Consider the following 27,891-nt stretch of genomic DNA (forward strand, 5'->3'; position numbering starts at 1 on the left):
AATTTTGAAAACCGAAAACACTTCATGCTTGTAAAAGTAAGGGAGTAAACATATTTTGAAAATATGAGTTTTACATATCTTGAAGTTACTTATCACTCTTAAAAATACAAGTTATTCAAAAACTAGCGTAGAAAACTTAAAAACTAGCGTAGAAGTCTTATCGGATCAGTTAGAAACTTTAATTAACGTGAATGTTGGTAACCTCATAAATATCACCAATTAAGTTATAAATTTCTTTCAGTAGCCCAAATATTCATTAATAAAGATGAATTAACAAGAAAATGTTAAAAAGTCTTTATAGTTTTAGAGAAAATGCAAGTTTATTAAACATTGACGCAGACGACATCCACGGAGGTCGTCTAGTAGAGTTCCAGAGAAGTCATCCATTTAGGTCATTTTTGCAATTAAAATTTTACAAAGACTCTGTTGTAATGAGTAGGTTAACTCCATAGACTCTGTGTTCATATCCAGGTTATAATCTTTTTGAGCCATTGCAACAAGATCAGCATGTGTCGAATCTTCACTCAAAAATAACATTCTCGCTCCTTTGAAATGATCAACCACAAAATTCCAACATCCATCTTTCAACAACCATTCTCCATACACTGCATGTAACTGACGCATCATCTGAAAAAGTCAAAATAAAACACATTAGCAAACATAGAACAAAGAAAACGAAAGTTTATTAAAGATCGACGCGGACGACTTCAATCTATGTCTTCGAAACGACTAAAATATAAGTCGTCTGGTCAACGCAGAGGTTATTTTTGCAATTGACTTTGAAATCTGTTATCTGAGACGACTGAAAAATAAGTCGTCTACTTTTGTTTGGTTAAAAAAAAACTCCAAAAAAGCTAGACGACTTACATTTCAGTCGTCATAGGTTAGTTTTGCATTTGACTGGATTATTTCAGAAGTTTGACTTTCCTGGACGACTTACATTTTAGTCGTCTGGTGAAAAATTGAAATATCAATAATTTATTAAAACTCGACGACTTACAATTAAGTCGTCATAGGTTAGTTTTGCAATTGAAAAATAAAGCTTCAATATTTAATTATACATAGACGACTTACAATTCAGTCGTCCGTCCGACGAAGTCGTCCAGGATTTACGAGGTTTGACTAGAATCTCGGAATAAAATCCTGGACGACTGAATTGTAAGTTGTCTGGGTATAATTAAATATTGAAGTTTTTTTTTCAATGGCAAAACTAACTTACGACGACTTACATGTAAGTCGTCGGGTTTTAATAAAATATTGATATTTCAATTTTCCACCAGACGACTGAAAAATAAATCGTCCAGAAAAGTCAAAATTCTGACAAAATCCAGTCAAATGCAAAACTAACCTATCCTGACAAAAAAATACATCACCATTCTATTAATTACTTACCAAACCAGCATATATTTTTTGTTCCAAAAGAGAAGATATCAAACAGTAAATCCTATTAGTTACAAGTTTGTCTAACTCGTGATCCTAGTCCAAATTGATATGTTGCACCAACCAAACTATACATCTGAAGGGTAAAGTTGAACCTCTCTGTTCCTTATTGCACTGGCAGTACTATGATTCCATAAAAGGTGCAGAATATGGTAGGCGGCTAGGATGACTAATAGGATTGCCAACGGAATCTCTTTAGCGGAATAGAATGTGACAAGAGTACATATCGAAAAGTAGGATGACTTAGTACTGAAATCAACGGGTGTTCAGAGCAAACTTTCTTCATACGAACTATATGATGTATTTTGTCTCTTCAGACAGAAAAGAAGAACATGAGATGGAGAAAAATAAACTGCCTAAATCATGGAGATTCAAGTATAAGCTCAAGGCTATTAATCTCGAGTTGAGAAAGAGGAATTAAAGAAGTACATCAAAGACGCAATGGTCAAAATATTGGAGATACAAGCTCAAAAACAGAGTAGAACCAAAGAAAAAAAAAAAAAAACTCCTTTTGGCTTAGGAGAATGATCTGCTTCAGATTTATTCATGAGACAGAATTGGTGCAGCAAGCAAGCCTATCACATTTTTTTGCACTAGGCATATAGATGAACAAGATGAAGAAAAGTTGTAAGAAACTATTGAAGCAGAAGGATTATGTAAGAAGACTGAATTGATGCAGAAAAAAAATGAATTAGAGGATCGTTTGCAATCACAATCTCGAATTTTTTGGGTTGTTTATACTCTTGATTTTAACAGTGATGCTCTCTCTATGTTCACCCATTCCTGACTTGTCTCCTTTATCTTAGATTTTTCAGTGGAAGCATTGGTAATTCTAAAACTGATGGAAGAACATTTGTATAGTTTTCCAACCAAAGGAAATACAACAAAATGGCGCCTTTATGTAGCATAAACACAGTATACTACAAGCCTTTCGCCACCATGATCCTCGGTATATACCGGCATTACTACTGGAAGGCAACGGGATTAAGAGCTGGTTTGAAGCTCACCTGTCTCCGTGGGCAGCCTTCATCATTATATTCAGTTCTGGTGTGTTGGCCTTCTGTCTCAACTTCTCCATCTTCTATGTCATTCACTCCACAACCGCAGTCACATTCAACGTCGCTGGAAACCTTAAGGTAACCAAAAGACAATCTTAAACACCATAACTAAATATGCTCTAATTCAACATCTGTTTTGAGCATGCTTCATGTACCCTTTTGAAGGAGGTTAAACAAAATCAAGAAGCAGCGCTATCCATGTATTTGAGAGGTTTCAGGTTAACTAACAAAGCAATCTGAATAGATAAACCTTCTTTTTAGAACGGTTATCGCACCACTGATTGGAAGAACTGGACGTTCATTGAGCATACATCCACTGATTGATAGCCCTAGCAGAGCACATGTTTGATCTTCTATGTTGTGATGTCCAAACAGGAGGAGGAAGCTCAATGTTGTGTTGGAAACAAGTTGTTATTAGTATGACACATCATCAAAAGTCTCTTGCTTAAGTGAGATGTCCAAGTCAGTTGATGTCTCAGGTGTACCAGAATCTCATATGAATCAGAAAGTTAATATGATATGATGAATATCTATATAATTAAGCCAAGTTCAGCAGTTAAACACTGATTTGCCTCACCTAACCTTGGATAGTCCATTGAATGAAAGTATGTCTTAAAAAAAGAATATCTGTATAATTAATTTTTTAAATTATATTGTGTTTGTTTTAAACATTCTTATGTTATTCTTAGTTTTCAAACATAATTAACTAAAAGGTAACAAAAGGTAAAAATATATAAGGATTATAATAAAATTAATTAATTTTGGGACATTCAGATTTATCTTCTACGGGTGAATTATTGTGAAAGAATATACCCTATTGCTAAATATAAGGTGAGTGCTAAACAAGGTAACTCGTGGTTTGGGGTTTTGCCATTTTTGAATAAATATTTTTTAATTAAATAAATTTTCCCTCCTATTTTCTATTTTCAGCTACATCTACTCTGCATCATCTCTCTCTCTCTCTCTCTGTTTCTCTTCGGCTTTGATTCCTCTCAGCAGTTGGTAAAGTGAAATCAAAAGTGTCTATCTCTGTTTCTCGACTTTGTTGATTGAGGGCTCTCGATCAAACATATCGTGTTTTTTTTGGTTCCCTGAAATGGAAGCCTCTCCTTGGAAAAATCTCAAGCAGCTAGAGTTCTCTCTAGATTCCGTCATTGATCTCTCCTCCCCTGTAGCTACGTTTTCGTACGTCGATGGAGTGACGGAGCTGCTCCGGTTTCTGCAATCGGACTCGACCCATTGTTTTACTTTTGATCTCGCTTCAGCTCAGGTGAACAATTAATTAATTTGAACTTTTTCGAAGATTGAATTTTGGTGTAGACCCATTTGCATTTGATCGATCGTATTGTGTTTTTTTTTTTTTTGGTTTCACAGTTATTCAAGTTGGGGACAGTCCAGCAGCAGTTCATATATAATGATAACTCAGAGGAGGTACTTAATTACTTTTCTATACTTAAAGCGAATCTCTTTTCTCGCCTCTCTTGTCAATAATGTGTTGTTCATGTATATATTTTGGATTTGAAACAGAAATCATTCTCCCAAGGAGTTAATATAAAGTTTGGAAGTGAGAAGGATAGCAAGGAGTATTGTGATTCATTTGAGGAGTGGAGAAAATATGCTCTTGTTCAGGGTGCGTCTTCTTGACTCTAAAGAAACCAAATTTCTCTCCTTGTCAATGCTTCCGTTAATTTATAGGATCATCATCCACAGTTTCAGCTAGTAAAAGCAAGTTCGACCATAAGATTGAGGCGTCCTCGGCCCAAATGTATTTCCATTACTATGGCCAACTTCTACATCAGCAAAATATGCTACTACAAGATTATGTCAGGACAGGTAAAAAGTTATGGCAGGCCTTTATATGTATTTGGTTTCCTCTGAACTGTTTCATTTATGTTTGGTTTATAGAATGTAAATCTATCAAATATTATTATTATGTGTATTCTTTGCACCGCTGTATGACACAGGATGGCTCTCTCTTTCAGGTACATATTATGCTGCGGTGATGGAGAACCGTTCTGATTTTGCTGGTCGTGTCGTGGTCGATGTGGGTGCTGGGAGTGGCATTTTGTCAATGTTTGCTGCCCAGGTATTAAATATTCTCAGAACTAAGGTTTTGCCCTGCTGGAACCAAATAGATTAAGATGACTTTTGTGCATTTTTGCTTATGCCTCCTTCAGGTCTAATACCTTTTTATGAATTAGGCTGGTGCCAAGCATGTTTATGCTGTAATAGCATCCCAATTGGCTGAATACGCACGTAAGCTGATTGCTGGAAATCCATTGTTCGCTGATCGGATCACAGTGAGACTTCTTTTTCAGTCTCTTTTCTTTAGCTGTTTTATATGCATTTTCTTTTTCTGATGTGGCACAAGTGTAGGTCATTAAGGGAAAAGTCGAGGATATCGCAGATGTGTTTGATGCATTTGATCCGAGGTTATTGGTAGCTCCCCCTATGTTTCGTAAAAGGAGTGACTTTGATCGAAAAGGATCAAGTAGTCCACAACCGCCTCTGCTCGGACCATACTGCGTTCGAGGCTACAATATGGGAGAGGCGAGAAACATTCTCGAGGTAAGCAATATATATGTGGATCGTTAGAATCGTATTGAGTGTTGAATAAACTACTTTTTGAACTCGTTAAGTACTGATGGTTTCTTGTTGTTTTGCAGCAATCTTCTTATCAATCAGCACCAACTAGGAGGTCTGAAGGGACTGATGTGTCCTTTTTGATGGACCCTCCTCACCTTTCTACTCGTCTTTCTCATATCCTACGAAGACTGCTAGGTAGATCTCTAAGTCTTCTCTTTGATTTTTGACGTGAACTGGAAATTCTTTGAGTGTTTAGTGTAGACTCTTGCTTCTTTGTGCAGTATTTACTTTTAGATTACTATTATCATTAGTCTTTGTCACTGAAAGTTGATAAATAATGCAACTTGAATGGTTTGATAATGTGTTTGATCTGTTGTTGCGTGACATCCAAGAAACATATAATATATTTTATAGGTTGAGAAACATAGAGGAAACTGATATTGATTTTGTAGATTGAGGAATTCTATAAATAATGCGATCTTCTATTGCCCCAATCTCTGCTTTAGTTGGAAACTGTATAGGTTTTTTAATCTGACAGTGGACTTTGTTTAATGTGTAGGATCACGGACGAGGAGCTTGGTTTTCATTGCTGCGTTGTTCAGCTCTGTGGCTGTCGCGAAGGCCCGTTCCAGTCCTGGGAGCAGCACCAATAGCAGAGTTGATGCTCTGCTTTCGGTTATGAGCCATTTTGGCTACAACCCGTTGCTGGCTGACACTTGGATAGGGAATGACCCTTGTGAGGGATGGTACGGGCTAACCTGCGTGGAAGATCAGGTCAAGTATGTTGTACTTGCATCCATGAACTTGACTGGAAGCATCTCCAAGCGGTTTGCAGATCTCACATCAGTACATATGATCGATCTTTCGCATAACCTGCTCACTGGTACGATTCCTTCTGAGCTCAACAAGATGGAGTTGACCAGTTTGGATCTTTCTTACAACCGCCTACACGGGAGAGTTCCACATTTCAAGACACTAGTTGTCAACACACTAGGGAACCCAGAGATTCTTAGAGATGCTGCTTCACATAAAGGTCACCACCATACACTCGCTTGGATACTTTCCGGTGGGTTTGGGGCTCTTGCCCTTTGTTTTCTGATTGGAGCAGGCATCCGTATCTTTCGGTCCTGGAAGAGGAACCGATCTGATAGAGTCAGTCAGCCAGCGCAGAACGAGATGGTGCCACAGTCTCAGCAGAGCGAGATTTTGGAGAACAATGCCTTTTCACTGGAAACTCTTCGGGAAGCTACACAAGACTTCAGCATTTCAGTCGGGACAGGGGGGTCTGGATCTGTATATCAGGGAAAGTTGAAAGATGGAAGAGAGATTGCGGTTAAGAAGGTGGACACTGCTGATGGTAAAGGCTACGGTTTGTTTGACGCTGAGCTAAGTGTTTTATCGAGAGTTCGCCACAGAAACATTGTGAGCCTTCATGGGTACTGCATCCAGGGAGACGAGAGACTGTTAGTCTATGAGCTGATGGCACCCGGTGCGTTGAGTAAGCATCTCCGGAAGGAAGACAAAGCGGAACGATTAGATTGGAGTCGTCGCCTTGTTATTGCATTGGATGTGGCTAGAGGATTGGAGTATCTCCATACTCTAGCTAGTCAAAGTCAAATATACATCCACCGAGACGTGAAATCCGCAAATGTTCTTTTGGGAGAAGATTTACGAGCAAAGATTGGAGACTTTGGTTTTGCCAGGGCTACAACAGAAGACAGAGAACCCATAGATACCAAGTGTGTTGGAACTCCAGGTTACACGGCACCGGAATACTTTGGTATGTCTTTCTTAAATATATATATATATATATATTTGTTTTTTTTGTAACTAACCGGTGAAATGTACGTAATTGCAGACGGGTTAAAGCTTTCGAGGAAGGCAGATGTCTACAGCTTTGGAGTCATTTTGTTGGAGCTAATAACCGGTAAAAAAGCTTTCGAATACATGAGTAGATCCCAAGACTACATTGCCATCTGGTTCGAGAAGAAGAAAGACGACTTCTGGAAGGCCGTTGAAGAAGAAGAAGACATTGGAACAGACTATGAGACACAGCAGAGCGTCCAGGAGGTAGCTGAACTGGCAGGTTCATGCTGCGCGAAGGAACCAGAGAGGAGACCAGAGATGTCCCAGATTGTCAGGGTTCTTTCATCTCTGATTGAAATCAGAGATAGAAGGAACCAGGCAAGCAGCAGCGGATCTTGATATTCCAAGTTCGGAATGAACAAATGGATCGTCCAGGTATTCAAATTAGGGTTTGTTTCTATTGATCTCATCTCTGTCTTGAGAAACATTCTCGAGGTAAGCAATATATATGTGGATCGTTAGAATCGTATTGAGTGTTGAATAAACTACTTTTTGAACTCGTTAAGTACTGATGGTTTCTTGTTGTTTTGCAGCTATCTTCTTCTCAATCAGCGCCAACTACGAGGTCTGAAGGGACAGATGTGTCCTTTCTGATGGACCCTCCTCCTCATCTTTCTACTCGTCTTTGTCATATCCTTCGAAGACTGCTAGGTAGATTTTTGGCTGAACTGGAAATTCTTTTAGTGTTTAGTGTAGAATTTTGCTTCTTTGTGCAGTATTTACTTTTAGATTACTGTTATCATTAGTATTTGGGTTGTTGCGTGACATCCAAGAAACACATTATATATTTTATAGGTTGAGCAACGCAGAGGAAACTGATATCTATATTGTAGATTGTGGAATTCTTTAAATATATAATGCGATCTTCTATCGCCTCAATCTCTGCTTTAGTTGAAAACGGTATAGGTTTGTAATCTGATATTGGACTCTGTTTAATGTGCAGGATTACGGATGAGGCGCTTGCTGTGTACTGCTGCCTTGTTCGGCTCTGTGGCTGTGGTGAAGGCCCGTTTGAGTCCAGAGAGCAGCACCGACAACAGAGTTGATGTTCTGCTTTCAGTTATGGGGGATTTTGGCTACAGCCACTTACTTTCTCAGAACTGGAACGGGAGTGAACCTTGTGAGTGGTATGGGATACACTGCATGGACGGTCAAATCAGGGGTATCACTCTGTCGTTCATGAACTTGACAGGCAGTATCTCCAAACGGTTTGCAGATCTTACATCTCTATATTCGCTGGATCTTTCCTATAACAAGCTTACTGGTACCATCCCATTAGAGCTCACCAGGATGAAGCTGATTAGGAGTTTGGATCTTTCCTACAACCAGCTACACGGGAAAGTTCCACATTTCAAGACACTAATTCCAGACACTTCAGGGAACCCAGAGATTCTGAGCGATGCTCCTTCACGGGGAGGTAACCATATCCTCGCCTGGGTACTTCCTGTTGGTATTGGGTCTATTGGTATTCTGATCGGAGCAGGCATCTGTTTCTTTCGGGCTTGGAAGAGGAACCGATCTGGTAGAGCCAGTCAGCCAGCAGAGAACGAGATGGTGCCACAGTCTCAGCAGAACGAGATTTTGGAGTCTGGGAACAATGCTTTTTCACTGGAAATTCTTCGGGAAGCTACGCAAGACTTCAGCTTTTCAGTCGGGAAAGGGGGGTTGGATCTGTATATCAGGGAAAGTTGAAAGATGGAAGAGAGATTGCGGTTAAGAAGATTGACGTTGCTGATGGTAAAGGCTACGGTTTGTTTGACGCTGAGCTAAGTGTTTTATCGAGAGTTCGCCACAGAAACATTGTGAGCCTTCATGGGTACTGCATCGAGGGAGACGAGAGACTGTTAGTCTATGAGCTGATGGCACATGGTGCGTTGAGTAAGCATCTCCGGAAGGAAGGCAAAGCGGAACGATTAGATTGGAGTCGTCGCCTTGTTATTGCATTGGATGTGGCTAGAGGATTGGAGTATCTCCATACTCTAGCTAGTCAAAGTCAAATATACATCCACCCAGACGTGAAATCCTCAAATGTCCTTTTGGGAGAAGATTTACGAGCAAAGATTGGAGACTTTGGTTTTGCCTGGGCTACAACAGAAGACAGAGAACCCATAGATACCAAGTGTGTTGGAACTCCAGGTTACACGGCACCGGAATACTTTGGTATGTCTTTCTTATTTCCATCGTAAATATCTATAACCCTATATATATATATATATATACTAGGGTCGGCCCGCCCTACGAGCGAAATATAATTTACTTGTGATTTAGATTATTATTTTTTGTATAATTTTGTGGTTTGTGTTTTAGGTTTGTATTTCAAAGAGATATGTATGATACACTACAAAAAATTATATTTTATCACATAAATATAATCAGAAAAAAAATGATATATTAATCTTTGTTAAGCAAATGAAAATCAATTAAAAGATATATTGTATTTTCATATACATGTAAAAAATTGCAGTTTATTCTAAAATTTAAACAATTTTAATTTTTACTATTGTTTCTGTTGGTCTTATTAGAAATTGAAGGTTTGATAAATTAATTAAAAAAATATATATTTTTTTCATTAATGAAATTATTTTACATTTTTAGTGTTTGCTATATTTTTATTATAAAAGCAAGTGAAATAAAAATACTTGTCACTGCAGTTGAAACACAATACATAAATTATGAATTATTTTTCATTCTTATATATTTGTTTTTGAATGTGTTGGTACTTTTTATATATTTTTAAACCTATTGATTTAGATAATGTGAAAAATGAATCAATTTACAATTTGTTTTCTAAAATTCGTTAAATATTATTTAAATATACACACATTTTATTAAAACATTTATCAAATAAACCATATCATCCAAACTTATATCAAATAAAACATATGAAGAAGCCAAGGTCGTACTACACTTTCAGATTAAGTAACACTCATTCATTTAAGCAGGATTTTTTAAAATTATATTACTGTGAAATTAATAATCCCTTATAGTCTATTACTATAATATAAAGTTATAAAAATAGATTCAAATCAATAGTTAATTTAAAATCATAATATGTAAATTTCGATGTTACAAAAAATAATGTATCTTTACATTAATGGAATTTAAACCAATAAATTTTTTGGTTAAGTTCTTAAAGAACTTTATGAAGCATATAAACGTTGGTTAAGCTTCTGTTGCAGAGGCTTTTCGAATTCATGTACATGATACTTCAAGTACCCCTCGTTGTAATATCCATAACTTACTGGGATGACTTGTCCTAGGCACTCGATATAGATAGGCATTCCATCTTCATAAATTCCATGATTCCCTTGATGGTAGTGCATTATGATGTTGACCAACTCTTTGAACTTGAAATCTTGTTTCGAGCAATAAAGCCAAAAACTTTATTAACTTGGGCATGCTACTATATATGTACTCCTTTCTGTAACATCTAAGACCAAATATAATATCAGTTACTTACCTACATACCTTTATAATGCGATCTGTTCCAAATTCATTCTTCCATTTAAACATTTCTTCCCATGCTGTGACAGTTTTGCTGAGGTTGAATTCCACTGTTTCGAGAAACATAATAGTGGTGAAACAAAACATATTAGAAACAAATAATGAATGCATTTATAAAAGTCAAAATTTTCTCACGATACTATACCCTAACGGAATATGATAATGATTAATGTATTAAAAACATAGCTAGTGGTGTTTTAACGTTTGCATTTTCCAGAATCCCACTATATTCTTAATTAACCTCTTTATAAATACTTTTCGAAACAATTTAAAATTGTAGAGTATTGTGATGTAAAACAGAGAAAACGTACAATATATGATATCCATAACTAATACATTCTATATTGCTTCACCAAAGCAATAAATATTTAACTAACACCAATCTTTATATCAAATTATAAATAATATCTCATATGTCGTACTTGACAGGTAGGATACTCTATTCATTTGTGAATAAGTTCCTAAGATCAACGAAAGTTTTGACCTTTACTAATCGATTGAAGCTCTTTCTAAAATACTTTCTCCAATACACTTTTTCTTCTTTGTTATTACTCGCTCGTGATCAAATACATATTTAAAGGCTTCTTACTTACAAAACCAGGTCACGAAACTGGGAAGCACTTTAATCTATTTCTAAAAACACTTCTCTATCTTTGCAGCTGACAATTATTTCCAGTTATTATAGTGTATTAAATATTGAAAAGCTTATCTCGGTACGGGAACGGTGTTGCGACTTTATAATCTCTCCATATTCCCGCCGTAAGGATTGAAACTAATCGGAGCTTCCCCAGATCGATTATCTTCTTAAACATAGACTCAACTCATATCTAAGAATCCCGGTTCCCGATTTTCCTTTTTCCTAAGCTAGCAGAACCAAGATCCTGATTAAAAAAAACACTTTAGGATCAGTCTGAGTGGGGGTACCGCGATTATCCCACGATAGAGCCGACTAAATCAAGTCATATATGTACAATTCAGAACTAATTCATGAAACTCCTTACGAAACAGGGAACGACGTCATGATCTGCTAAAGAACAGAGCCACCACAGAGGCTCTCTCTTTATTTCTTCCTCATCACGGGTGGAAGCATCCTCACAAACATATTATTACAGTCGACAGAGATGGAACTGAACCTTGTAGCAGCGTCGACTGTCAGTAAGAAGCTTGAAGAAGTTGGTCAAGATTATCTCAATGTTTTTACAAAAAAAAAAAAAACTATCTCTATGAGCATAAAGAAAAAGTAGATATATGCGTACCTTTTCATTAATCAAGAGCAAGTCAAACCCCATGAGTTCTCCAGATTTCTTGACGTTCTGCCTCCCAAAGCCGCGTCAAAACTGTCTTAGAAGCACGGCCACTCTTCAGATGGAAAGCAGGATTGGAGCGGTTACCATCTTTGGAAGCTCTTTTAGGAAAGGGGTAGTATAAATAATACGGTGAAAGTATGAGATTTGGAGAGTTCTTCATCCCTTATTTATAGATGTGAGAATTAAGGTATTTGCAAAGTAGTGGTGGGAAAGAGTAATTAAAATCAACTTAGTGGGAGAGACGGTAGCAGAGAGTTAAAAAGAGATTCTTTATGACATGTTTGAATGACGATTAACGTTACAGATGCATTCTCACATAGACGGCTGCAAAATTAGGGATTGGAGAAGACGGCAGTTTCAGAAGGAGATGAAAAAACGGGTTTAACCCATAGAATAAAAAAAACGACGCGTTTCAAATATATTGACTCAGTCTCTACAGATGGGCTTGTAAAATAAGGACTATGAATGCAGACGAAATCCAAACCAATGTACACCAGAATAAATGGAGGACACGTGTCGGCATCAGGATCAACGAATTTCTGATTTGGAATCAGACGTGGAGTGCTTTAGGAGTGAAAGAACAGTCTTTTATATCTATATATATATATATATTTGTTTTTTTTGTAACTAACCGGTGAAATGTATGTAATTGCAGACGGGTTAAAGCTTTCGAGGAAGGCAGATGTCTACAGCTTTGGAGTCATTTTGTTGGAGCTAATAACCGGTAAAAAAGCTTTCGAATACATGAGTAGATCCCAAGACTACATTGCCATCTGGTTCGAGAAGAAGAAAGACGACTTCTGGAAGGCCGTTGAAGAAGAAGAAGACATTGGAACAGACTATGAGACACAGCAGAGCGTCCAGGAGGTAGCTGAACTGGCAGGTTCATGCTGCGCGAAGGAACCAGAGAGGAGACCAGAGATGTCCCAGATTGTCAGGGTTCTTTCATCTCTGATTGAAATCAGAGATAGAAGGAACCAGGCAAGCAGCAGCGGATCTTGATATTCCATGTTCGGAATGAACAAATGGATCGTCCAGGTATTCAAATTAGGGTTTGTTTCTATTGATCTCATCTCTGTCTTGTGAATGTAAAGTAGTTTGTAGCTTTCTGACGTTTTGGATTTGAAAACTTTCTATGCAGAAACTGGATTTCAAGTTCCCATTGTCGGTTTCATGTGCTCATCGATTGGGGCGTACATTGTGGTCAAAGTCTTGAAGCTTAAGCCTCCAGTGTCTTTCGTGTTCTGTATCAACATCGTGTTGGGTAATGTCAGCCTTTGTCTTTTGTCTTATGTTCTTGGATCTCAAGAGAGTCTCTGATTGTTTCTTATGTGTTTGAGAAGTTGTGTTGCAGTGGCTGGTGATTGGAGGAAGTACTTGGACTGGCGTATTTGGGCGTCTCTTGTTACAGACCATTCTATGAGCGGATCTTCCAAGAAGGTTGGTTCGTCAGTTTTACTTACGGTGCTTTAGCTATGTAGGGTTTATCTTGGAGTTTAGTAGCTACTTTTTAGTTAAAGACGGTACTACTACTACTACTACAATTGTGGATTACTTTGGGGAAGACTTTGTAAACCCTTGCCTCTCCTTTTTTTTTTTTTTTTGTTGATGCAGATAGTAGAGTAAAGTTGCCTCTCGTAGCTGCTGAGATCAGACGCTTCCTGACAATATCTCAGCTCCCAATTTGCGCCTGGAAGCAAGACTAGGAGTTGAGGTAATTATTCCATCACCAGAATCAATGCTATATGCATATATACTAAGGAAATCTAAACGAAATTAAAAAGTTATTGGTGATAAAGAGGAATAATCAATAGAGTAGGGTTTATTTTGCAATAACAAAAACTTCATTCCTTGTTCTCGGGACTTCTTCATTTCTAGATTTATTGGAAGATCTGAAAGACAGAAACGAATTCGCCAAACCTTCATTGTCAATCGAAGATCTGATCGAACGATGCTGATGCTTCAGGATATCTCCGGCATGAAGAGGTTCTCCTCATACTCGGCTCCGAAACGGTAAAATCCGATAACCACGAAGCTTGTCCGATTCATAACCTTCGTTTGATTACATTATTTGAATTGTAGGTTAGCAATGTGAGCATCGTGTATTCACAGTCAGAGCTGCTTCAGAAAGAAGTTTTCCTTGTGGAGATGATAGATTCAATCTCCGTCCTACTTCGGAGAACATTCAGAAGCTTCGATACCAGCTTGCCAATCCTAGATTCGGAGAACACCATCTGTGTACGATCCCATCTTTCATCTTTTCAAGAATCTCGAGTTTTATCAATTGTTAAGTAGTTTGATTGATTTTTTTTCTAATGAACATTTCAGTTTTTCTCCAATCTGTTGGAAGGATACTCAGATTAGCACGAGGCTGTACAGCAAGTTCAGGTTTGCTCCATTATGTTTTGAATAGGAGACTGATGCTTAAAAGTGTTACTTTTAGCTGTATCTAAGAAGTTTCTCGGTTTGTGATGAAACGCTCATGATTGTTGAGCTTATTATCCCTCCCTTGTCTCAAGTTTACTGATTCGAAGCTGTGTTGCTTTCTGAGCTTGACGTAGTAGTAGTGGCTTGCTCCTTCCTCCATGATTTTTTGAATAGGAGACTGATGCTAACAAATGTTTCCTATTATATGATTTAAGCTGTCTCTAAGAAGTTTCTCGTTTTGTAATGAAACGGTCATGATTGTAGAGCTTTTATTTTCCCCTGCCTGTCGCAAGTTTACTGATTCGAACTTCTGTTTTCATGTTGCAGGAGTTTTATGCAGACTTTGTTGCTGGTGATCCGTATCATTTCACATTGAATATGCCATCAACCCACCTATATATGCTCCCAGCAGTTGTCGATCCCTCTGGTTTGCAACGCTACTCCGATCGGGTTGTTGATGGAATTGCGGCTGTGTTTCTGGCTTTGAAACGTAGACCTGTCATCAGATACCAGAGGACCTCTGATACTGCAAAAAAGGATTGCACACGAAACAGCTGTAAGTGTGAAATTGTGAGACCAGACTCTCCAAAAGCTATATATTCCCGCTAATGAATCACTTGTTTCATGCATGTGATAGAACTTATATCCAGATTACTTAGTCTGAGAATTTTGCGTATCCTGTATTCATTTGAATTAAAAGATACTTTTCTGTTTCAGAAATTAATGTATCAACACAAAAGCGGTCTTTTCGACTTTAGACGGCTACCCCTTTGCCTGATCAGTGGACATATCAGGTTAACTTGACTAAAAGTGTTGTTATTGTGCTACTCTCTGTTGTATAATATGTCCATATGTCCAGAATAAGACTTCTCATTGATGAGATCTTTCTGTAGGCAATGGTGCACGAACTCATAGGACTTCAGGATAATAAAGTGGACTTGAGATTCATTGGAAGTCTTCCAAAAGATCAGCAAGTTGTGATTATTCTCCAGTACCGTATTTTATTAGTTGAAAATCTCGCAGCTAGCTAATAAGTCTCTTTTCCTGGCAGGAGGTGGTTTTATTATCGGAACAAGATTCATTCTTCAAATCTAACATGTATTTGGGGATATTGGGAATGAATGACTTTCAGAAGGTGGCAAAGAGTAACCAAAATATCCACACAGTAGGTAAAAATATGGCTAGTCTTGCTCCTGCAAAGACATTCAGTTTCTGGTGCTAGTTATGATTATAATTTGTGAATGCGTTGACTTTACAGAGGACATGGCCAGATTTGTTGACAGCTACCCTGAGTACAAAAAAATGCAAGGCAACGTCTCAAAGCATGTAACCCTGGTTACTGAAATGAGCAAGCTAGTTGAAGCAAGTAAACTGATGCTGGCCAAGGAGCTGCATATGAGGTATTGAATATATTTGGGGAATGTCCATTTATTCGCTGACCCACAGGAAAATCACATGTTGGATCCATCAAAATAATCATACAGAGATGTGACATGCAGAAAGTCTGACTGAATAATTTGGCATTCAAAACCTCTTACTCTCTTTTCATGCTTATTTTCAGGCAGTTACGGATCTCTTAAATAACGAAAGTGTCTCTGACATTGACCGGCTACGTTTGGTAATGCTGTATGCTCTGCGCTATGAGAAAGAGAATCCCGTTCAGTTGATGCAACTGTTCAACAAATGGCTTCACGGTCTCCCAAGTACAAACCAGGGGTAATGTCAAACTTAGCACCTTTCAGTTTTAAATGCATCTCTTTCTTGTACCTTTGAATATATTCTTCTGCACCTCCTTTAAAGTGGATACTGATTTGTAGTTCTGCTACTACTATACTTGTTTCCTCGAGTTTATTCACGGTGGTTCTAACTTATATTTTTAATCACCGACGTTCAGTTTATACTTGGGTTGCATTTTTTCATATTATGGGATTATACCACCTCTCCAAGAACTTAGATTTCCCTCTTATATGTTATGTTCCTGACTTGTTGCAAAAAATAAATACAGGGGGTTGAGAATGTGTACACTCAACACCAGCCTCTTCTGTTTCAAACAATGGAGAGCATAACCAGAGGGAGATTACGAGATGTGGACTAACCTTTTGCTGGAGATCATTTTCGGATCTAACGCGATGATGAGGAAATTGGATGAATCGTTCTGCGAGTTGAGAGAATCCATGAATTTGGCGAAGGTTACAAAAGTTACAGAGGTTGCGAAAGTTACGGAGGTTGCGAAGGTTATGGAAGTCACGGAGTTTACAGATATGACGCGAGCAGGTTGCAGACTGCTTCGTCGGTGGTCTCTGTCTTCTCCGATCATTCCACCGTTGAGAAATCACTCAAATCTGAGTCGATGTTTACGAGCAAACAAATGAGCGAACCTCCGGAGTCTTCGAGTTTTCATTCTCAGGTACAAGATTCATACCTGGAACAAAACCGGAGGAATTTACCACTAGGTTATCGACCTGAGAATGTTTTAGCTTTTGATGAGAATGTTCGGGAAAGTGTTACGCCTATGTTTGACGGAACTAATCCAGATTCCTGGATTGAAAAGTGGAGAGGTTCTTTCGCCTTTTTAGTGATGAGGAGAGAATGGGATTGGTATTTCTGTGTTTAAAAGGCCCTGCGTATAGGTGGTTTGCTTGGGAGACAGAAAGAAGGAGAATCACGGATTGGATTGGTTTTAAGTGCAGAGTATTGGCTCGATTTGGCCATGTTCGGAGTTGTTCTTCAGTTGAAATGCGTGTAGAAGAGGACTCAAGTTTTCGCAGTGGAGCTATTCATGGAATATTTGTAGAGAAAATAGCATCACCATTTGTGGTGGAAGTTGTTTTGATGCATTTGTCTATGTTTGATGGAGCTAATCCAGAGAGTTGGATTGTGCAAGCTGATCGGTTCTTTGTTCATTACGAAGATGATGCAAAACTTGACCTCATTTTTCTGTACTTAAAAGGTGATGCGTATAAGTGGTTTTATTGGATGATGCGCAGACAGAGATTCAAGGATTGGAGTGATTTTAAGAAGCAACTGCTAGCTCGATTTGGTCATGCTATGTGCTGCTCTACAGTAGATGTGAATGTGAAGGATGAATCCACTGTGCTCAGTGAAAGTGTTCATGAGACAGAAGTAGAGAAGCATAGCACAACGGTGGAAGAAGCTTCTTTAACCTCTGTTGCAAAAGTACACCAGAAAGATTTGGTTTGTGAGATTGTTCCTGAAACAGATATAGTGAAGCAGACAGTAACTGTGGAAGTAAATTTGACAGAAGAATCACCTTTTAGGAATGAAGATGTTTCTGCTTATCATGAAACTGAAGAGACAAATCCATATGTGGAAGAAGTTTCGATGAGCTCTGGGGACTGTCTTGTCTATGCGTTATCTTCACCAGAAATAATGCCAAAGAAAGATTTATTTCCTGAGACTGGTCACGAGGAAGAGCTAAGTGAGGAGACAGTATTGACAGAGGAAGAGTTGATTTTCTACGAGGATTCACACGGGATACAACTCGTACAGAGAGCGTAGTGCCAGGGACAGTCGCAGGAGACAACAACTTCACTGAGGGAGGTTGATAGTGTTACTCAGAATCAGTTGCTTCCGTTTCCTCAGGACGTTGGTAATGCACTTGTACGGTTCAGCAACTTACGTTCGCTATATGGTTGTAGCATTGTCAGTGAGAAGTCAGAAGCACACCATGTGTTTCAGCAAATGATCTGTAGGAAACGGTTTCAACGGAGGAAAAAATGGTTGTCAGCTAAATCGTGGATGTTCAAATTCAAAGAAGGGAAGCACACTAAAGCTCTACCACGGTTTGTCCATAAGCTGATGGAGGAATGGTTTATAATGCCACAGACAAAACTACTGAGACAGGAAAATCTGTCGTTTGCGGAAGAAGGAAGTGGCATTGAGGTCAAAGGTATTTTTGCAAAGTTTATACGCTTCAAGAATGACTGGTTTCGTATGAATGTGATGAAAGTTGCAGAACATGGGAAGCAATCTCAGGTGTCTACTGGTCTGTGGCAGTCTCACCGTGTTCACCAACAAGTTACTCACAAAGTGAGAAGAGTAATACGTGAGCACCAGCAGAAGAAGATATACAAAACTTGGAAGTTTAAATACAAATCAATATTGTTGCGGCGGAGGCTTCAGAACCCTCATGAACAGCTTGAGATCGTGGAACTTCAATATGTGCCATACATCAGTTCTTACATAATGTCTGCAGCGGATATGGCAGTGGTGATACAGTGGTTTCCAGGGAACAGAAGGCCAGAGCATATGACGTTTTATGTGATCCATTATCAGCTTGTGTACGAGAGTAAGCATGTCAACTCTACATTGTGGCTTGCCCTGCAAACGTCTCCTGCAACTCTGAGGAAGCCTTTTCTGTCTCAGACTTTGATCTTCAGAGATATTTTGCTACATCAAACGTGTGCTATATTCTGTGTTTAAAGCTTGGGGATCCAACAGAGATGTGGAGCTGTTGCAATGGGAAGCCATTCTTCATATTTTCTTTATATTGGACGTCGATATGGAGATTACATTGTGGCTTGCCCTGGAAACGATTTTTTTCAGTAGGCAATGGCGCACGAACTCATAGGACTTGAGGATAATAAAGTTGACTTGAGAGCCATTGGAAGTCTTCCAAAAGATCAGCAAGTTGTGATTATTCTCCAGTACCGTATTTTATTAGTTGATAATCTCGCAGCTAGCTAATAAGTCCCTTTTCCCGGCAGGAGGTGGTTCTCTCATCAGAAACAAGATGCATTCTTCAAATCTAACATGTATTAAAATTTTGGGGATATCGGAATGAACATCAAGCGAATGGTAGATGACTTTCAGCAGGTGGCAAAGAGTAACCAAAATATCCAGACAGTAGGTAAAATATGTTTAGTCTTGCTCCTGCAAAGATATTCAGTTTCAAATGCTAGGTTTGATTATAATTTGTGAATGTCTTGGTTTTACAGAGGACATGGCCAGATTTGTTGACAACTACCCTGAGTACAAAAAAATGCAAGGCAATGTCTCAAAGCATGTAACCCTGATTACTGAAATGAGCAAGCTACTTGAAGCAAGGAAACTGATGCTGGTTTCACAAACAGAGCAGGACTTGGCTTGCAATGGTGGCCAAGGAGCTGCATATGAGGTATTGAATGTTCCATTTATTCGTTGTTTACATGGGAAAATCACATGTTGCATACATAGAAGTGATTTATCAGTAGCAAACATGCAGAAAGTCTGACTGAATAATTTGGCATTCAATACCTGACTCTTTTCATGCTTATTTGCAGGCAGTTACGGATCTCTTAAATAACGAAAGCGTGTCTGACATCGACCGGCTACGTTTGGTAATGCTGTATGCTCTGCGCTTTGAGAAAGAGAATCCCGTACAGTTGAGGCAACTGTTCAACAAATTGGCTTCGCGGTCTCCCAAGTACAAACCAGGGGCAATGTCAAACTTAGCACCTTTCAGTTTGAATTGCATCTCTTTCTTGTACCTTTGGAATATTCTTCTGCACTTCCTTCAAAGGTGGTATAATGATTTGTAGTTCTTCTACTACTATACTTATATATATATATATATATCTGTCCATGGTGGGTCTAACTTATATTTCTGAATAGCATGAAAAGACTGACTTTCAGTTTATACTTGGGGTTGCATTTTTTTCATATCATAACTTTGTGGATGTCACAGAACTGCAGCTTGTTCAGTTTCTATTGAAGCAAGGCGGTGTGGAGAAGCGTACTGATGATCTATTTAGAAACAGAGATCTTATGAATATAGCACGCAACATGGCTCGTGGACTTATGGTCTGTATCTGAGATTATACCTCTCAAGGAACTTCCTATATGTCGTGTTGCTGACTTGTTGAAAAAAATACAGGGGGTTGAGAATGTGTATACTCAACATCAGCCTCCTGTTTCAAACAATGGAGAGCATAACCACAGGGAGATTACGAGATGTGGACTAACCTTTTGCTGGAGATCATTTTCAACAGGGACGGTATGTGCAACCTACTCTTGTTTTGTTATGCTTAAAACTTGCCTTAAACTAATTGTATACATAATTACTGATTAGTAGATTCATGGGTGGTAAATAAATAAACCCTAGCGTTCGAACCAAACCGCTCTGATGCTGTTGTTACGATAAAGCTAAACGTGGTTATGTTTCTACGTTTTGTAAAGGCTAACCGCCGTTTTTGTCCTCTCGTCATCTAGAAATTTGGGTTTAATTGAACAAATATTAGACTAGTGTTGATAAAGAGGAATATCCAAAAGATTAGGGACTATTTTGCAAAACCAAAAACTTAAATTCTTCTTCTCGGGGATTCATTTCTAGATTAATGGAAAGATCTAAATAAACAAAACCAGGTCTCCGGAATCTGATCGAACGAGGTAACACTATCTCAAATTTCGCGGTGGAACGATAAACCGGATGCTCCACGATATTTCAGGCATGAAGGTATAATTCTGATCGCGTCTTCACACCTGATATGTATCTGAGCACCGTGATTCATTGTGTATTGTAGGTAAGCAATGTGAGCATTGTGTATTCACAGTCAGAGCTGCTTCGGAAAGAAGTTTTCCTTGTAGAGATGGTAGATTCAATTTCCGTTTCGAAAGAATCGATGTCGCATCCTACGATACCAGCTCGCCAATCCTAGATTTGGAGAACACCATTTGTGTACGATCCCTTCTTTCATCTTTTTAAGAATCTCCAAGTTTTATCAATTTTTTAATAGTTTGATTGATTTTTTTTCTTTTTCTCAGTTTTCTCCAATCTGCTGAAGGATACTCAGATTCATATCTTGGCTGATTTCGATGAGCACGAGGCTGTTTAACAAGTTCAGGTGCTTTTTCTAGAATCCTACTCAGGCTTGCTCCTTCCTCCATGATATTTAGAATAGGAGACTGATCCTAAAAGATGTTATTTTTTAGCTGTCTGTTTGTCATGAAACGGCAATCATCGTGGAGTTTATTATTATTATTATATACTCTGCCTGTCTCAAGTTTACTGATTTAAACCAACTAGACGTAGTAATGCTTGCCCCTTCCTCCATGTTATTTTTTGAAAAGGAGACTGATGCTAAAAAAATGTTTCCTAGTATATGATTTAAGCTGTCTCTAAGAAGTTTCTCGGTTTTATTTTCCCCTTGCTTGTCGCAAGTTCACTCATTTGAACTTGTGTTGCTTGGTGAACTAGACGTAGTAGTGGTTTATTTAACATACTCTTTTCTGGTTTTTATGTTGCAGGAGTTTTATGCAGACTTTTTTGCTGGTGATCCTTCTCATTTCACATTGAATATGCCATCAACCCACCTATATATGCTCCCAGCAGTTGTCGATCCCTCTAGTTTGCAGCGCTACTCCGATAGGGTTGTTGATGGAATTGCGGCCGTGTTTCTGGCTTTGAAACGTAGACCTGTCCTCAGATACCAGAGGACCTATGATACTGCAAAAAGGATTGCACACGAAACAGCTGTAAGTTTTGAAATTGTCGGATAAGCTCTCCAAAAGTGATTTCTTCCCGCTAATGAATCACGTGTTGCATGAATGTGATGGGAACTTGTCTCCAACTTGCTTTTAGTCTGAGAATTTCGTGTGTCCTGTGTTCATTCGAACTGAAAGATGCTTTTGTGTTTCAGAAATTGATGTATCAGCACGAAAGCGGTCTTTTCGATTTTAGAAGCACCAGCAGAAGAAGATATACAAAGCTTGGAAGTTTAAATACAAATCAATATTGTTGCGGAGGCGGCTTCAGAACCCTCGTGAACAGCTTGAGATTGTGGAACTTCAATATATGCCATACATCAGTTCTTGCATAATGTCTGCAGCGGATATGGCAGTGGTGATACAGTGGTTTCCAGGGAACAGAAGGCCAGAGCATATGACGTTTTATGTGATCCATTATCAGCTTGTGTACGAGAGTAAGCATGTCAACTCTACATTGTGTCTTGCCCTGCAAACGTCTCCTGCAACTCAGAGGAAGTCTTTGCTGTCTCAGACTTTGAGTGATCTTCAGAGATATTTTGCTACATCAAACGTGTGCTATATTCTGTGTTTAAAGCTTGGGGATCCAACAGAGATGTGGAGCCGTTGCAATGGGAAGCCATTCTTCATATTTTCTTTAGATTGGACGTCGATATGGAGATTACAAAGATGTCTGAGAAGATTCAGTAAGAAAGAGTACTCTTCTGTTTGGCATCGATGGAGATACAAGACCTTGGAATCTGCAGCAGTTTTATACACAAGGGTTGAAAGCAGATTCATGGTCACTACTCATTTACGGGGAATTGGATGCAATTATTTGGCAGTGGTGGTGTTTAACGTTGCAGCAACGTGGGTCTTTTCTTGAGAGTGATTCCATCATTATGTGCTGCTCAAGCTTGTTTTCAAGGATGGGAGTATACAAGAGAGTACTTGCTGGCTTGGGGTTAATGGATGCGCTGATTTGGTGGCTTATAATAGCAAGCAAGTCTGATTTTCTCAAGAAAATGATTAGAAAGCAATGGGAAAGAAACAGAACTGAGTAGACACTGGATGGTTCATGTGGAGTTTCATAAATCACTGGAGGAAAGAAGCAACTTACTGTTACATGTCAAGATACATCTACTACTGTTTCTGATACAATAAGAGCAACAATGGGAAAAGATTTACAAATCAAGGATGTTCAAGTATAAGAGAATGAGTGAGTACAAATCAAGGATGCACAGACAGGACACAGAAGTGAGTGAGTACAAAGTTGAGTTGGCGGAGGTTTCAATCACGTCTTGTGAACTCTCTGAAGAAGGGATTGGTTTCCATGTCCTGTCAATGAAGTTCACACAGCTTATTTTCAATTGGGGATGTATTGATATACATCTAATCTCGAGTGCAGATCAAAGAACTAAGAGTCAAAGGCTGATCAAATGGAGTTGTGTGACATGGCAAGTTAAGAGGCTTACGTGGTTAAATGAGGAATGGTTGAGAAGAGACTCTGATAGACTTGGAGGCTTTGCAGTTACAGTTCACGAGAAAGAAGACGAGTATAAGAGTGAAGAACAGTGGAAGATGAGGGTTTTGCTTTGAATGTTGTTGTAGAAAGACGCTATGAGTCTTCTCTCTCAGTCGCCATGAGAGTGATGATTCATGTTATGCTCGCCATGAGAGTGTAGCTTGAATTGTGCTTCGAAGCTGTATCGTTTTCTTATTGGATTGCTAGTTCCGTGAGTTAGAGATATCCAAACTCTATCAATCCAACAGGGACGGTATGTGCAGCTATTCATGTTTTTGTTATGCGTAAAATTTGCCTTTACTAATTGTATACATAATTACTGGTTAATGAAGAGCAGAAGAGGTGGTGATATTCATGGGTGGTGGAACGACGTACGAGGAATCGCGCTCTGTTGCTCTACAAAACGCCACCAACTCAGGCATTCGGTTTATTCTCGGCGGCACCGCAGTGCTCAATTCCAAAAGGTACGTTCAACTAAAATGGGTAAATACTGGTTCGTCTGTGTGAAGCGTCAGTTCAAGGTTCGTATGTCATAACCAAAGACTGTATCATAAGAAACGCTAGCTGAATAAGAGAATTTGATTGTTGCAGATTTCTCATGGACCTAGAAGAAGCACAAAGGATATCAAGATCAGGTAGCGATATGGTGTGAAGGGACGTGCAACAACAGAGTTTAGTGTAAATTAGGCTACATTTTATGATTAAAAAGGTACTTATAACACGTCTAGCTTGCTGAAAACAACGTCTTGAAGCTTAAACCTTTGATCGTGGTTGAGCCAGAGGATCGATGGAGGAGGATTTTCCCAATTTCTTTCATGTTTTGCATCAAACATAGTGTTTCTTTCATGCAGACGATTAAGTCCTTCACTCCAGCTACTACAGGTTAGGGTTTGAGATGATCTCTCTATTTGCCTGTTCTTGGATCTCAAGAGAGTCTGATTGTTTCTTGTTGTGTTTTGAGCAGTTGTGGAGGAAGTACTTCGATTGGCGTATTTGGGCGTCTCTTGTCCCCATTGTTGGAGGGATTCTTCTGACCTCTGTTACAGAGGTTATTTTCAACATGTTTGGATTCTGTGCTGCTCTGTTTGGGTGTTTAGCTACTTCCACTAAGACCATTCTTGCTGAGTCTCTTCTTCATGGTTATAAATTTGACAGGTCAGTGCTCTTCATGAGTCTCTTTCTATGATCGATGACAGTGTTTCTTTTTAGTCTTTATTGAAAAGGTGATTGATGTATCTCTCTTTCCGGTTAAGAGTTTGAGAAGTTAACCAATGAATATTTGTCTGCATAGAAGAAAAATTTGATTGTTCTGTTCTTCTTTTATGCAGCATAAACACATTTGATTGTTCTGTTCTTCTTTTATGCAGCATAAACACAGTATACTACATGGCGGCTTTTGCCACCATGATCCTTGCGATACCGGTATTACTACTGGAAGGCAACGGGATTATGAGCTGGTTTGAAGCACACCCGTCTCCGTGGTCAGCGCTCATCATCATCTTCATTTCTGGTGTGTTAGCCCTTCTGTCTCAACTTCTCCATCTTCCATGTCATTCTCTCCACAACTGCAGTCACATTCATGGTAGCTGGAAACCTCAAGGTATCCAAAACAATCTTTTAGCACCATAACTAAATATGTTCTAGTTCAACATCTGTCTTGAGCATGGTTCATGTACCTTTTGCAGGTTGCGGAGGCTGTATTGGTATCATGGTTGATATTCCGCAACCCAATATCGTATATGAAAGCTGTTGGATGTGCTTGTGGGCTGCACATTCTATGGATACGTAAGGCATATGCTTTCACAGCAAACGCCTGGAACTCCTAGGACTCCCTCGTACACTGAGAAACAAGATGGAGTTGCTTCCTCTTGTTAATAATGATAAACTCGTAGGCAAAGTCTACTCAGTATTCACTATTCACTATTCACTGCTACGTTACCAGCAGTCCAATCCTTGATTCGGAGAACACCAGTACGATCCGCTCTTTCATCTTTTCAAGAATCTCGAGTTTTATCAGTTGCTAAATAGTTTGATTGATTTTTTCATAATATGAATGTTTCAGTTTTCTCCAATCTGTTGAAGGATACTCAGAGTCATATCTTGGCTGATTCTGATGAGCACAAGGCTGTACAACAAGTTCAGGTGATTGCTAGATTCCTAATTTGGCTTGCTCCTTTGTCCATGATGTTTTGAATAGGAATCTGATGCTAAAAGATGTTATATTTAGCTGTCTGTTTGTCATGAAACGGCAATCATCGTGGAGTTTATTATTATTATATACTCTGCCTGCTCAAGTTTTCGATGATTGCCATTTCATGACAAACACGAAAGCGGGCTTTTGTGTAATATGTCATATGTTGCTGACTTTTTGAAAAAAATAAATACAGGGGGTTGAGAATGTGTACACTCAACATCAACCTCTTCTGTTTCAAACAATGGAGAGCATAACCAGAGGGAGATTCGTCGCAAAAAAAAAAAAAAAAAAACAGAGGGAGATTACGAGATGTGGACTAACCTTTTGCTGGAGATCATTTTCAACAGGGACGGTATGTGCAACCTACTCATGTTTTGTTATGCGTAAAACTTGCCTTAAAACTAATTGTATGCATAAATACTGGTTAATAAAGGCCACAAGAGGTGGTGATATTCATGGTTGGTGGAACAACGTACGAGGAATCACGCTCTGTTGCTCTTCAAAATGCCACCACCTCTGTCATTCGGTTTATTCTCGGCGGCACCGCAGTGCTTAATTCCAAAAGGTACGTTCAACTAAAATGGGTAATGCTGGTTCGTCTGTGTGTGGAATTGTGGATAAGCCGCAGTTCAATGTTCGTATGTCATAACCGAAGACTGTATCATGCTGAATAAGTGAATTTGATTGTGTCAGATTTCTAATGGACTTGGAAGAAGCACAAAGGATTTCAAGATCAGGTAGCCATATGGTGTGAAGAGATGTACAACAACAAAGTTTTGTATAAATTAGACAAAGTTATGCATACAACTAGGGATGTTATGTACCTACTTTTTGTTAAGGGTTAGGGTTGGACCAGGGTTAGCCCATTTAATTTTTTTACAAGTCAATATTTTTTTGCATATCAAGTTTAACTTAAATTTAAATGTTTTTAAAAACTCAAGTATGATCATGTAAATGCAAAATGTGTCTTTTATTCATTTTTATCTTCGTTGAAATTAAAAACAAAAGTTTACATTCTCAAATTATGAATCATATAACAGTATAACACTCGTTTTATTAAACAGAATTCTAACTCTCCAAGTCAGCCAAAACTTAGTTGTTGCTCTCCAAGATTCTTGAGTCTCTTCAAACAATCGTCGCTCTGCAACAAGCCAACAAAGCCAAAGATTAGCTACTAGAAAACTACTCGATTTATTCAAATTTTCAGGTTAGAAGAAGCAATACACTGAATGCTTCAAGGGGTCAGATTTGCAAGTGACTAAAAGTGTTCACTACAAGTCTACAAGAGCTAAAGCTGAACATAAACAAGCTAAGCCATTAAGCTTTAAAAAGCCATTAAACAAGTGACTAAGGGGGCGACTGGTTTTCCCGCTACCACCCGCAAACGCAGCTTTTGCGGTTGGTATCGGTTGTCGGCGGTTTGTAACAATCACTCAAATCGCTCTAAACCACTTCAAACCGCTCCGAATCTCATAAATTCAAAAGCTCGCTCCAGCTAACGTTTGCGGCTGCGGGCGGTAATCATGGGCATATTATCCGAAACCCGAAAACCGTACCGGAACTGAACCGAAAAAACCGGGACCGAAACCGGACCGAAAATTACAAAAACCCGAACGGTTCCTATATTTCTAAATCCGAAAAACCGAAACCGAACCGGGACCGAACCGAGAACCGAACGGGTACCCGAATATTTTGAATATATTAAAAAAATATTATTTTAATTTTAATATATATAAAATATAATTTATAAATAAAAAATATATACAAAAATCCGAACTACCCGAATAACCCGGATATGTTTTCGGTTTTTTCCGGGTTTAGATCAGGTTTTCGGGGGTTTTTCGGTTTTTTGGACTTTAAACCCGAACCAAACCCGAATTATTTGTAATACGGTTTCATTTCGGGTTTTATAAAAAAATAGAAACCCGACCCAAACCCGACATTATCCGAACCGAACCGATCCGAAAAATGTTCGGTTCCTAAACGGTTCCTAAACATCCCAACCCGAATAACCCAAAAACCGAATAAACCGAACCGACCCGAACCGAAAACCCGAATGCCCAGCACTAGCGAGCGGTTGCGGGAAGGTAAAATTTTTTTTTTAAACAATATATATACAAAAGTAAAAATATTTAATAAAAAATTTAAAATTGAAATTATGAAAATATTAAAATATATCTATTATATTTTAATTAATATTATAAAATTTTATAATAAAAACAATTTCAATAAATTTTCAAAATTAAAATTATAACTTTCTAAATATAAATTTTATATTTATTATAATTTTATGATTTTTGATATTTTTATAATTATATTAAATGTAAATATTGTTAATTTATTATTTGACTGTTACCACGTTTAGTAGTTAACCAGTCATAAGTCACCCGCAAACGCACCAATTTTTAACCGCAGTACCAGTCGTACAAATCTCTTAAAACCGCTAGAAACCGCAACCGTCCGCATCCACAAACTCCCGCATACGCAACTGCAACCGCTGCGTTTGAACCAGTCAAACCCTAA

At 38.5% G+C, this 27,891-nt stretch overlaps 4 protein-coding genes, 1 long non-coding RNA gene and 1 pseudogene across 5 annotated transcripts; 5 read left to right on the forward strand and 1 right to left on the reverse strand.

The window, feature by feature from the left end:
* Positions 1–1,376: 1,376 nt before the first annotated feature.
* LOC111211679 (probable histone-arginine methyltransferase 1.3) lies at positions 1,377–5,411 on the forward strand. Its single transcript, XM_048760928.1, has 8 exons — positions 1,377–3,768; positions 3,873–3,929; positions 4,026–4,128; positions 4,209–4,331; positions 4,481–4,584; positions 4,700–4,798; positions 4,875–5,066; positions 5,165–5,411. The coding sequence occupies exons 1-8, from the start codon at positions 3,595–3,597 to the stop codon at positions 5,309–5,311; spliced, it is 999 nt and encodes a 332-aa protein (XP_048616885.1). The 5' UTR covers positions 1,377–3,594; the 3' UTR covers positions 5,312–5,411.
* Positions 5,412–5,421: 10 nt separating this feature from the next.
* On the forward strand, positions 5,422–7,349 carry LOC111211680 (receptor-like kinase TMK2). Its single transcript, XM_022712942.2, has 3 exons — positions 5,422–5,464; positions 5,644–6,864; positions 6,943–7,349. The coding sequence occupies exons 1-3, from the start codon at positions 5,422–5,424 to the stop codon at positions 7,287–7,289; spliced, it is 1,611 nt and encodes a 536-aa protein (XP_022568663.2). The 3' UTR covers positions 7,290–7,349.
* Positions 7,305–9,136, forward strand: LOC106369878 (receptor protein kinase TMK1-like). The gene is made up of 4 exons (XM_013809977.3): positions 7,305–7,385; positions 7,484–7,601; positions 7,894–8,504; positions 8,633–9,136. Exons 1-4 carry the CDS (start codon positions 7,305–7,307, stop codon positions 9,134–9,136), a joined length of 1,314 nt encoding a protein of 437 aa, XP_013665431.3.
* Positions 9,137–9,966: 830 nt separating this feature from the next.
* Positions 9,967–13,410, reverse strand: LOC125575563. The gene is made up of 2 exons (XR_007325130.1): positions 11,711–13,410; positions 9,967–11,603 (listed from the first exon to the last, which is right to left on the reverse strand). It is a non-coding gene; the product is annotated as an uncharacterized LOC125575563 (long non-coding RNA).
* A 213-nt stretch (positions 13,411–13,623) lies between these two features.
* Positions 13,624–26,345, forward strand: LOC106368942 (annotated as a pseudogene).
* LOC125588479 (vacuolar protein sorting-associated protein 45 homolog) lies at positions 13,713–15,908 on the forward strand. The gene is made up of 7 exons (XM_048759845.1): positions 13,713–13,774; positions 14,090–14,149; positions 14,219–14,279; positions 14,516–14,758; positions 15,082–15,184; positions 15,447–15,514; positions 15,750–15,908. The coding sequence occupies exons 1-7, from the start codon at positions 13,713–13,715 to the stop codon at positions 15,906–15,908; spliced, it is 756 nt and encodes a 251-aa protein (XP_048615802.1).
* Positions 26,346–27,891: the final 1,546 nt, after the last annotated feature.

This window comes from Brassica napus, chromosome C6 (genome assembly GCF_020379485.1).
Source record: "Brassica napus cultivar Da-Ae chromosome C6, Da-Ae, whole genome shotgun sequence".
Lineage (NCBI taxonomy): Eukaryota > Viridiplantae > Streptophyta > Magnoliopsida > Brassicales > Brassicaceae > Brassica > Brassica napus.